Below are 12701 nucleotides of genomic sequence, written 5' to 3'. Positions count from 1 at the left end.
AGCACCTCCCTGTCCACTGCCCGCCTTGAGGAAGTTGTGGCAGAGGACTGCAATGAGGTCACTCCTCAGCCTTCTCCAAGCGGAACAAACCAAGTGACCTCAGCCACTCCTTGTAAGTCTTGCCCTTGAGGCCTTTCCCCATCTTGGTTGCCCTCTTCTGGACACACTCTAGTACTTTCACCTTCTTATATTGAGGTGCCCACAACTACACACAGTACTCGAGGTAGGGCCTCACCAGTGCTGTGTAGTGTGGGACAGTTACCTCCCTTGACATTTTTCTTAATCCAACCTTTTCTGTAATTCCCATATAATTTGTATCCTGGTATTAAACTGTGAAACTAATTGTTTTCTCTTGGCCATGTTTCTAATGCTTATCCAGAACCAGGTATTCCGATCCACCCAACAGTTTTTTCAAACCCTTCAACATCTATGAACAAGAACATCTAACTTCCTACTTTTACATGGCCTATTACTGTCACTGTTGACCACATCAAAGGTGGGCTGTGAGATTAGCTAGACCTCTGCTCTGCTTAAATATAGTCAAGCTAAATCGTTGAGGGAACAGCAAAACTAGAACTAGAACTTTACATACTGGTGAATTCAGAGTGTGATTACATGGCTGTTTAAACTGACTTGTTTAAAGCCCAGCTGTTGTCTCACCTTGCTTCATTAACACCAGCACTGGTGTCTTATTCCACCAGCTTGTCTGATGCCACTAAGCTGGTGACTTGTGGAAGGGGCTGAAGAGAGGAATTAATAATGTTTCCGGTTTTTGTCACTGAAGTGATTCATTGTGGGAGCGGACAATTACCAGCTGCAGGTGGTCTTGGGTACCTGGCTTAAGTATGAGCTGTGTCAGTGTCCTTAACCTGCTGGGGTGCACCCTTCTTTGCAACTGTAAGCTAGCAGGAAACTTACAGTCAGAAAGAAGGAAATGAGTGAAAAAAGTGCATATAGCTTGGCTCTACTGGAGAACTCTTGCAGTGCTTTTGATGAGCTTACATTCTTGCTGGCTTGCTGTGATACACTTATTTCCATCTCTTGCTTCTTTTGTGCAACCTTGATTTAATATAGTCATTTACAACATACACACACACACACACACACAAATAAGCAGTATATGCTGCCAGTGTGACAGTGGCAATGTAAAAGTAGGAACTTGTTCGTGAAAGCTGGTTGAAGTACATCTGCAAGGATGTGTGTTTCTGTGTTTGACTAGTGGGAGGACAAAGGGCAGTTACCCACTGCAGAAGTTGCTATAATTCTGTGAGCTGGGCTCTTTCAGTAGTAGTACTTAAACTGCATGTATAGCTGTCTCTTTCCTAATTTAGCCAAAAGAGAAATGCATCTCAATTCCAAAAAGTCGAATGTAGGGGCTTTTTACATAGTTAATCTTGTCAAAGAAAACAGACATTTTGCAAGAGTTCCTGGAGAGTTACTTAATATTAATTTATTATCGGAGAGGAAGGAGAAGGTGAGTGATATTTTTTTTTCTGATATGGGGAACTTTAATGAGAACTGTATCCTTCTTCTGACAGAGATCAGTTTGGAAGACAGGTGTGTTTTTTATCATACGGGACAAAAAGTTAATTTTACATGAGATTTTCTTGGTCTTTTGTCATCTTTACAGATGGTAAAGTCTGTAGTCTGAACTGAAGTTCCATCTTACTGCATATGTTGTTAATAACATTCAAATTTTGAATCTACAAGTGCCATTTTTCATAGGGTTTCTAAAGAAATAACAGGCTGCAGGATTGAATACACTGAAGCTTTTAGGGCTCACAATTCAGAATGTCCAGATATTTTGTCTTCTAAAACTGCATGGGATTCGCTTTCTCTCTGAGTGGAACTAGATTTGCCAAATCTGCTAGACCTCAGATGTTACTAATGCTGTTCATCACAGTCGTGTAGATCTTTCTATAGACAGTTATCCTGTTTCTAAACACACAATCTGTAATACTGAAACAGTTAATGGTCCAAATACTTGCCCAGAAACTGAGGCACCTCAGAAGTCCATACGCTTTTTTAAAATGTCAGCTTTCTAAGAATGTCTCTGTATAATGATGAATATGTAAATATTTTTAAACTGCAACATTTCTGAATTTTGAAAAGAAAATTTATGCAATGGTTGAACTTCAGTTTATTTTAGTGGGTCAGACCTTTATGCGTCAGGGAGGAAATGGCAGCTTCCAACCCTAGGAGAAAGAATCCTTGGCAGAATTTTTTATTTCTTCATTTTTAATTTCAAGATAGGGCAAACCCTGATCCTCCTGACTATATTTCTTTTCCACACAGACATGCAGCCTTCTGTCATATGAGCGTATGAAGAAAACTACTTTATGTTAATAAAATACTTGCTTAAAGTCTGTAATTAATGGGTAACCTTATGTCTACTTTTTCTGAAAGGTGATTTGATTTTAATGCAATTGGTATTTTTAATGAAGTTTATGGGTTTAAAACACTGCATCGAGTTTAATTTAAAGGAGAACAATTTTACTTAACCACTGGCACATCCCACCTGAAAGGGGGTGGGGACTGATAAGATTCACAAATCCCCTTGGTGTGGATTACGGTGAAATATCACTCAGGGTCTGTACAAAAACATCAACTTTAATGGGAGATTTCTATAGAACAAGCATTCTGTATGTATTGGCCCTCTCACAATTATATCTACCTAAGCTGTTTGGCTTTATGGGAAATTGAGGTAGGCCTTGTGTTACTTAACAACTTGAGCAGCGGGGAGAGAGGAAAAGAGAGGGAGACATAGAGAGATCACTAGTCCTGGCTCCTGCATCGCACCTGCCAACGGGGATACTCAGTGTAGAGAGAGCCCACAAGAGCAAGCCAGAGCCCCTGTTTGTGGCCACAGTCTGGGTACTTCCAGAACCTTCCACTGCTTTGGCTTCTTGGGGTGGTTGAGACGTCAGTTGGTCAGAAGGAGTGACACCAGGCCCCTCCCTGCGACTTGCACTTCGTCTCTGACACTGCATAGGTTCACAGTACAGACACTTAGGCCTTGTCCCTTACAACCAGCCATTTGACTTGAGTCTGTGAAAGGAAATAATGATAAAAAGACATTCATTTTCTCTGTTGCACAGTTTTATGGTATGTACACGTTGCTACAATTTTCTATGTCTTTGTTGCTGATTGATCTTCGTTAGCTTGTGCCTTCTCTTGCATTCAGCTGGGCTGAATTAATCCAAATCCTTTGGCAATCTGAGGTTAAAAAGTATTCGTCAGGCTAAATGAAATCACTTACTGTGATTCAAGGTAGCTAATTGCTGTTGACATTACATTACAAGAAGGATGTCATTGCTTTTGCCCAGCTGACTTTTGAGAGTTCAAACTCTTGGCAAGTTCTGGTTTAGGTGTCTGAGATATGGAAATGAGGAATTGGGGAGAAAATATATTATGTGCCCTGTGTGGAATCTTACTTCACAAAATGTTTGAATACATACATAACTTCTAAAGGTTTGTTGGATTTTTTTTAAATACATGAGCCTATGGTCAGGGAAGGAGAACAACTTGATGGCCACCTTCCAACACCTTTGGATTCTAGCAGCAGTGTAGAAAGGTGATGCTCAACTTACAGGCTGATAAAAGTAATCTTTATTACCTAGACATATCCCTTAATATTCCCTAGGCTACCTACATGATCTTTTGAATAAAGCTGTCTGCTACAAGATTCATTTGGAGTGGTGTTCAAATACAAATTTAAAAAAGTATTGAAATCATGTCTTGAAGAAGCTGTAGGCAGGAAATGTTATCTTGACTTGGAGAGGTAAAACATGGAATATACATACCTCCATCCTAGATGTCCCAAGTTTGTTCTTCCACCTCCTTCTTTAACATAATGTGTGTGAGGCAAGAGATGGGTCAGTCTCTCCCCATCCCCAATATTAGAGAATGTTTTGGTTATGTGAAGAGGCAAGGGTGACCACACAGGGCATCCACATAACCCAGTGTGACATCGTGCATGGGAACCTCTGGAAAGAGAGGTATAGTTGCTTGGAGGTGCAGAGCTCTGCAACTTCTCTTCAGCTTTGCAGGGCTTGTCAGACAGCAGGTAAGCTGTCTCTGGCTTTTAGGGTTTTGAAACAATAGATAAATGAGTAGCTGTGCTAGGAAGCAGTAAAATCTAGGCACAGCAGCACTGGAGCGTAAGACAGGAGCTAGCTGAGTTTATCTCAGTCAGAATGCATGGTAACTGCTCTGTGATGGCTGATTTATCCATGGTCTCTGGAAATGATCTGTTTGTACTTAGGACTCTCTAAAATCAAGAAAGGGAGCTAGACCCTTGTTATAGTGAAAATGCTGCCTGCTCACCAGCTATGCAATTGACTGTACTTCAGATAACGAAGAAGCTTAAAGTTAGAAGTTGAAGTTAGAATTGTACTGCTTTCTCATTAAAACCTCAGGCTGTTTTTACAGTGTATCTTTGTGGTGGGTTAACCCTGGCTAAGGGCTGAACTTCTACCCAGCTGCCTGGTCGCTCACTCTGCCTACTTGACAGGACAGGGAGAAAAGATAGGATGTGAAACCTTATGGGTCAAGATAAAGATAGTGAGGTTCCTTACCAGTTAGTGTCATGGGCAAAACAGACTTGACTTGGGGAAAATTAATTTAATTTTTTACAGATTAAAATAGATTTTGGTAATGAGAAATGAAAAAACACATGCTCAACTTCACTCCTTCATTCAGGACTTGTCAATCTCCTCTACCTCCCTGAGCAGCGCAGGGGGATGGGGAATTGGGTTGGCAGTCAATCTGTAACAGCTCCTCTCTGCTGCTCCTTCCTCCTCACACTTTCCCCTGCTCCAGCATCAAGCCTCTCAGTGGGCTGCAGTCCTTCAAGAACTGCTCCAGCATGGGCTTTCCATGGGCTGCAGGGAAATACCATTCCCACTGCCTAGAGCACCTCTTCCCCTCCTTTGATTTTGTTCGTGTTGCAGGTTCTCACACTTCTTTTTTCCATCATCTCCAATTCCTGTGAGGTGTTTTCCCCTTTCTTAAACCTGTTCTCCATGAGGCACCATCTTGCCTGAAGGACTCAGACATATGTCCTGCAGTGGGTCCACTGGAGCTGGCTGGATCCAGCTGTGTCTGGCATGGGGGAGTCCCTAGCCTCTCCCCTGCCACCCAGACCTTGCCACCTCTACCCATTACAGTCTTCTTTCAAATTACTCTAGTTGAAAATAAAGGCTGCTGCACATACATATTTATGGGATGACAGCAGCCTGCGAAACCTTTTACCGCATGTGGGATGAACTTCCAAGTGTGCGTAGACACTGCTCAGAACAAGAGAAAGAGTGCTAAGGACTTGGGTGGTGTGGCATGTAAGCAGCCATAACAGAACAAGTTATACCATTTTCTGAGGTGCTTGCATTGTATTGGCATGGAAATTGAAAGATGTGATTTGCTCATTAAATAGAGGATGGCAGTGTGGTTTCATTAACCCATCCCCTGATGAGAAACATGGATACCGTTTGTTGGAGAAATTTTATTCTTCTACCAATGTGATTTGCTAGTTCCTTAGGCAGGTGAGACTCTGTCAGTAATGTTTGACTGATATGCTTTCCCTCTTATAACAGATCATGATAATGTCAGATGGCACATCATTCTCTTCAGGACAGAGCATTCAGCTCCCCAACCTTCCCAGTAACTCCCTGTCTTTTTCTGAAGTGAAGAAGAAATCATCTCATGGGCCAAAGGTGAGACTTATTTTGCTAGAAGATACTTGAGCCAGTCGTGCTTTCCCTGGGAATTAACTTGAGAAAAAAAAGATATTTCTAGGTATTTTTGCAATCTCATGACATAGTCCAGTGACAGCAGGTCTTGACATTTCTTTGCTGTGAACCATGTGTTCACTATATGAAAATAATGCAGAACAAGGATGGTTGTAAGAACAGGTGCCAGTGAAATTACTGCTTTTCTGGGTTTTATGCACACACAGTTGTTTTCCTCCTTTTCCAGAAGGAATTCTAGTGGTCTTTTGTAGTTATTAGGGGATTCTAGTGATGGATGTATTATCTACAGAAATATAAAGAATATGAGAAAATAATTTCATTTATTAAGTATTTTTGCATACCTTTAAAGATAATTTGGTAGCGTGAAACTTGAAGTTGTGTTCTTTAGGATTTTCAATTTTGTTTAAATTTCAGGCGTTAATTCTTTACTAGGTCTTTCAACGACAGCAATGGTTGACAGTTCTAGGACATCAAATAGAATTTCCAACCTAGAACATGGTAAAACAGTACAGTCCAATGAACTTTTTGAGTAACAGAAGTCTTGACAAAATGAATTAATGATGTGGGAGAATAAAGAGCATCTTCTTATTTTTTCAAAGAAGAAATGCAACACAATAACTTGCTTCATAAATGAATTAATATATATGCCTTTTCTCCATTCTGTTAAATTGTTTGGGTTTTTATTTTCTTTGTTAGCATCTTGTAAATTTGAAATATGTTACTTACACTTGCAAAGCATGTACTGCAAGAGGCAATACCCATTTTTATCAATAACTTGCATATTCTGTAGCTGTGCCAAATCTTCTATCTAGTAAGAACTGTCAGCTAATGAACTATGGGTATGCCTAAGTGTGTCCATTCATAAGAATGTATCACAACAGTAAGGAGATATAGAGGGGGAAAAAAGTTATTTGACACGTTTTTGCCTGGTTTGCATTGTATCTGAGTGCCTCACGCTCTCTAATGCAGGTCTTCTTGTGGCTTTTAAAGGATACATGAATGTGTGATTTTTTTTATTTTCCTAATGAGGAGCTGAGGTTGATTTGATCTGAGTATTAGACTGAAGGTGCTTATTTTGTCATGGTAAAATGACTGCTTAATGCCTGAAAGGAAGGCATCTGGCTACACCAAAGTGATGACACATCTCCATCTACTCTGATACTGAGGATGAGTTACTTTGACACTTTCTGGTCTGTAACAGGGGTTCTTGTGAGGGTGGGTAGCTCTCTAGAGTTCAGTTTCCAGTTGCTTCTTCGGATTTGGCTCTAATGTTGATTCACCCGTGTCTTGCATTGCATGCTAAAGCAGGTATACTGAGCCTTGGCCTAAATAAGCAACCCAGGCACCTGCAGAAGGACTTCAGGCAGGTACAGACATAATAACAAGTCCTACGCTAATACTTCATCTAGTAACTGTACACCATGGTAAATCCTGAGTCTCCAGTGTAAATTCTTTCATAAGCAAATGCTAAGCTGGGACGTAATTTGCTGAACCGTATTTGGATAATTAACTTTTGTCTGGTGTAGAAACCTGACAAGTGTAGAGAGTGGTTGGGGTGAATCAGGCTGAAGGGAGTGTTGCATATTTGCTGCACTCATCCTTATAAATGAATATTTGAAGTCTTTCATTTTTGCTGAAGCAACCCAACCACCTGCAGTGAGTCTGATCCATCACAGGAAGTTCTGGGAGTCAGTACAAGGTTAGATGTGCATCATATCTTAGGATTGTGTTCAATATCTGTAAAATTGTTACCCAGGAATGTTTTTTAACTATTTGGTTTCAAAATACAGATGTTCAGTAGCAATGCTGTCTATTTGAAATCGTTGTTTCAACATTATATGTCATTCACTGGAGTTTTTTAATAGTGGGGAGAGATGTTATATCAATACTGTTTCTTGCCAGTCAGTGTGAATATTCAGTTTTTCCCCTCCCCAAGCAATCTTTGTCTGTTCCAGTTCCACTTGAAACATACACTAAATAGCAACTCTTCTTGTATTTCATAAAGAGTTGTAAATATCTGCCTAGCTGAGAATCATCAGCTGGTTTTGAGAAATAGAAATGTAAAGTAACCTTGGTTTTAGTATAACAAAAAAGTTTGGGGTTTTTATTATACATCCTGGGAGCTTAAAACCCTTGGATTTTTGTCTTTAGGGTTTTAGTTTTGGTCAGAGGGCAGGAGAATTCCAGCCAATGCGTAAATAGATTTTTGTTTTTGTAATTTGTAATAACCCCAGCGATGGACAACTTCAGTGTCCAAATTTCATTTAGTTATGCCTCTAGAACAGGAGCTGTAGAAAGGTATTGGTAGTTCTTGTATGTAGGTTGGATGTACCAAAACTCTGGGTACATGTATTCCAGGTGTCTGTACTGAATGATTTGGGATTTTTCTTTTGCAGCAATAGTCCTTTAATGTGCTTGGCTTGGCTTTGGTTTGTTTTGCATCTGTGAATACCAAAGCAAACTTTGAGGTAATTTTTAAACTCTGAGTATGGAAGACCAGAACCTAAGAATATTTGCTTACCCATTTGCCATTACAAAGCACTGCATAGACTTTCTGGTTAGAGAATTACAGTCAAGACAGTAAAACCAGTATAACGAAGTAGTATTGTTGCTTTAACATTCACTTATAAAAAAGAATACAATGCAGTATAAAGTTAGAGAGAACTGTCAGTTTGGTTTCTGTCACATCCTCTTCTGAAATATGTATTAAAACATAATGTTTTTATTTCTGAAGTTCCATGATTTTGTGTTTAATTTAATGGAGATGGTATTAGTGAGCCCCAGTACTGTGATTCTAAAATAAAGCTTCAGTCTTGGAAATACAGAGCACAGGCAGAAATGCATGAAACTTTATCTTATGCATTTCTTCAGAATACAAAAATAGCTGCAGCTTAGCTACAGATACTTGTGTTGCCTTTAAATCAGTTGTATTATCATGCCTGTTTGTATTATGTAAATACTACATGCAGAGAATATAGCAAACCAACTGATTAGTTTTGTGGGGATGATTATGTCTTTTGGAATGAGCTGTAATGTCAGCTGCAGTTAAATTAGGTTTACTTTATAAACAAAAGAACCCAAAACTCTTATTCCCATGTGTGTCCAGAAAAAATAAAAATACTGTTTTATGCTCCCCTTTTTGGCTTTCTCTGTCAAACCAGTGAGCCTTGTAATCTTCCATCTGCTTCTAATTCTCCTGACGTCATTGGTCGTAATAGTTTGGTGGGGTGGACAAGCTGAAGTGTGAAAAGCTTTGTAAATGTGCAATACAGCCATAATCCGTAAGAAGAACTAGCAGCAGGCAAATTCTTTCCCAGCATGCAACTAGCAAGTGGAAGGATACCACAGTATTTGTGGAGGCTTTCAAAATGGTGAGGGCTTTTTTTCCCAAATCAGTTCCCGTTTTATTCAGTAATAAACATGTCTGTATTCAACAGAAATCTGTATTTGCTTGAGCAAGTAATTCCTTTTAGATATCTTCCTTCTCTTTTCCTCTTAAGAGCAGGAGACATATTTGAGACTAATTCCAGTCCATTGGCTTAAGATGTACACATTATTTTGATAGGCAGAACATTTGAATAAATGCTTTTTTTATTACAAATGAAAATACTGCATGTGTTTATGACCACTAATCCTAATTTGTAGACAAAACAGAGTATCTTAGACTGACATGGCTATGCCAATGTGCTCAGTTTAATGACTTAATAAAATTTAATGAACCTCCCCTCTCTCCCCTCAATTCCTTCATTTGCTAATTACATTCCTAATGCCTGTCAGCAGCTGGAGAGGTTTGAAATTATTTCCAGAGGATACTGCTTATTCAAACTCATGTTCAACCAAATTAGGAATTATATTTTGTGGTGTGAAGTCAGAATTTGACCCTGCAAGATATACAGAGAGTTCAACACCATTTTTTACCTTGTAGTTACATAAGTGTTTTAATCTGCAAATATGTTACCTTTTGAGCAGCTCTCATGGTCTGTTTGGATTTCTCAGATTTACAGGTCAAGGTGCTCTGTGGTTTAAACTTTATTTCATGAGCTCATTAAGAAATGCAGCAAACACAACAAATAGAGCTCTTTTGCCTAGACTATTCTATTATGTGAATTCACTTACCACTCAAGTCATACGGTTTCATAATTTGTAACCTGTAACTCTTAATCCATGCACTTATGAGCACAAAAAAAATTATTTACCTAACCAACAGTGAGTGTGGTCATCCTTCCTCCTTTGTCACAGTGTGGGTGTCCCCTGTGTCACAGGGGAAACTGTGGGAAACACAAAAGTCTCAGCAGTCCAGCTGCTTCAAAAGCTTTTTTTTCCCCCCATGTATTTTCCAGCTTGGAGGTTTGATTTACATAATTTCCATAAGTTAGCAGGTTCTGACGAAACTGCCAGGCAAAGGTGGTGGCTGCAGGAGACAACAACTTCCAGGTGATCATAGCTGCATAATGGCCCTTAAGCTCTTTCTGGCCACCTGTCTTGCCTATGTGATGCTCTTGCTGCACCCAGTGTACATCAAGCCTTAGCATGAGCTGTGTTAGCCAAGCTCTGAGCAGCAGTTGAGTGCAACAGCCAGAGTAGCATGGTTTTTTCTCTGTTGTTAAAACATGCTTTCTAAAATACTTAAAAGATCTGTTAGTACTGCTCTATGAAAGGGATTATATATCCTGAAGTACTATATGCACATGGTGTTACTTGGCTTAATAAAAGAAAACATCTGCAGGTATTTTAACATGCATATAATCCTCCGCATTATTCTTTTGATGTATTTTATGCAATGTATCAAAGTCTAACATTGACTTGGGTTGCTTCAACATTTGATGACTACAGAAATGTAAGCTATGGTGTGTAAATACCTTACCTGTCAAAACCCCATGATCTCTGTTTTATGCATGAACTTGAGAAGACTGTTTTATATGTCTCTCTTAGCAGAAATACATCATTCGCTCTTATTCCTTGCAACACTTCTCAAGGTGGGAAGGAAAAAAACATTTAAACACACTGTCAGATTTTTATAAATAAGAAAATGGATTGAAGTACATTCTGATTTTCAGTAAGAAAATGTACACCTATGCTGTACATGATGTGAACTATTTAGCCACATTTCATCCCCACCAGCCTTCCACATTCACGATTAGGTTTGATATAATTTTACCAGTGAATATATTTGGGTGTTTTTCTGTCTTAAGAATTTTATGTTCCTACTGCTATTTCCTGTAAGTGATTGTTGGCTCCTGTTAGGGTCATTGCAGAAACTTGGGAAATAAGAAAGGATACTTCTTTAACTTAGAGAAAGAATGCAGATATAAAAGCAGTGTGTTGGCTGTCTTAATGAAAGTAGCTATCAGCGAGCATGGCATGGGTGTCTACATCGTAAGTACGTCATATGTACTATGATATCTATGAAAACATCATTTTCCATGTTGTAGAAAGAGGAAAGAAGTCTGGGTTTAAAATTGAAAAGGCAAGAAAGATTTCAAGTTCCCACTGATTTTAATACTACTGTGCCCTAGGACCTATTTCACAGCTCTTATGCGTTGGAAAACCACTAAAATGAGTCTCCTCTTTTGAAGCAATTTAAAGTATGTAGCAAAGAAACCAGTAAGAAACATAAGGACTCCATCTAGTTTATTAATGGCATGTATTTCTTTCCTTCCCAGAGCAACACTTACAGACTTAAATCTCTGGTGTGATAGAACAAGATGTGAAGATAGGAATGTTAATAGTTCATATGTCAACCTTTGGGGTCATCTTGCATCAAACAAAATACAGAACTTTTTTTTTTATTATTTGAAAAAAAAAACAGGAAATGAGTTTTGGTGAAGGTAAAACATCTTAATTAATGATTAGTGCTTTTTTATTTTTGTTTCTAAATTACTGCTTGGGAAGTGAGGAAATGCCTTAAGTTCAGACATTCAAATGTCATCATAATATTGTTCATTGCTGATGCTTCTGCCCATTGTTAATGTTGATGCATATATATTGTGTAGATACACAGATTTCCAAATCTGACTCAAAAATACATTTGCAGTACTGATGCAAGATATATCTGAACAAAAAGCACAATTGAATAATTCGTGCAGCACTGTGTGAAAATTCAGTGTTTCACTTATTTGGTAAGATAATGAGAAGGGAAAAAAAAGTTCAAACTAATTATTTTTAATTAATTGTTTCCACCTATTCCGACAGAGAACAAGGAGGTGTACTGCTCTTTTTGCACACGTAGTAGGTGTTCAGGTCCTACAGCATTAAATACGGGCTTAACACATCCTGATTGGACAAGTCAGAAGTACTTAGTCATCTGCCAACAGGGAGCACAGAAGTGGATGTATTCTGGTCTTAATTTCTCCTCTTGTTGACACAGCTTTCATTAAACAGGCTAATTCTGCTGTGTTTATTGGGTGGGTTTTTTTCAGAGCAGTTTTAAAATTAGTCAGCTCCTGTGAAGGTTGAGGCTGGCCATGTCCTGCTTTCATCCTTGTTTCCAGAGCACTTCTGCTATCCCATCTATTTTGTGGGTAAAATGGTGGTTAAGTAAGGGGGAAGAAAAGCTAAATATTTTTTCTCCTCTGGAGTTCTGTAAATCTGTGGCAGTGTTAGAATCCAGACATACCACATCTACATATATGCTAGGGGGTTGTTGTGCTTTAACCCCAGAAGGCAACTGAGCCCCACACAGCTGCTTGCTCACTCCCCCAGTGGGATGGGGGAGACAACTGAAGAGTGAAAATGAGAACACTTGTGGGTTGAGATAAAGGCTTTACCTATTAAGGTAAAGCAAAAGCTGCATCTGTAAGCAAAGTGAAACAAGGAATTCATTCACCACTTCCCATGGGCAGGCAGGTGTTCAGCCATCTCCAGGAAAGCAGGGCTCCATCACACATAACAGTTACCTGGGAAGACGAAACGCCACAACTCTGAATGTTCCCCCCTTCCTCCTTCCCCCAGCTT

General features: G+C 39.2%; 1 protein-coding gene across 5 annotated transcripts in view; it reads left to right on the top strand.

The window, feature by feature from the left end:
* The window catches only part of MLLT3 (MLLT3 super elongation complex subunit), a 131695-nt gene that overhangs the window by 76684 nt on the left and 42310 nt on the right, over window positions 1-12701 (top strand). For 4 of the 5 annotated variants that reach the window (XM_064439632.1, XM_064439630.1, XM_064439629.1 and 1 more), the window contains one exon: window positions 5592-5711. In XM_064439632.1, the coding sequence (XP_064295702.1) occupies window positions 5592-5711 (120 nt within the window). Of the gene's footprint in view, window positions 1-1237; window positions 1475-5591; window positions 5712-12701 lie in introns of those variants that run through there. The other variant, XM_064439633.1, reaches the window with a different exon arrangement.

The sequence above is a fragment of the Phalacrocorax carbo genome, chromosome Z (assembly GCF_963921805.1).
Source record: "Phalacrocorax carbo chromosome Z, bPhaCar2.1, whole genome shotgun sequence".
NCBI lineage: Eukaryota > Metazoa > Chordata > Aves > Suliformes > Phalacrocoracidae > Phalacrocorax > Phalacrocorax carbo.
The sequence above is the reverse complement of the archived record's forward strand: the minus strand, read 5'-3'. Positions and strand labels throughout refer to the sequence as shown.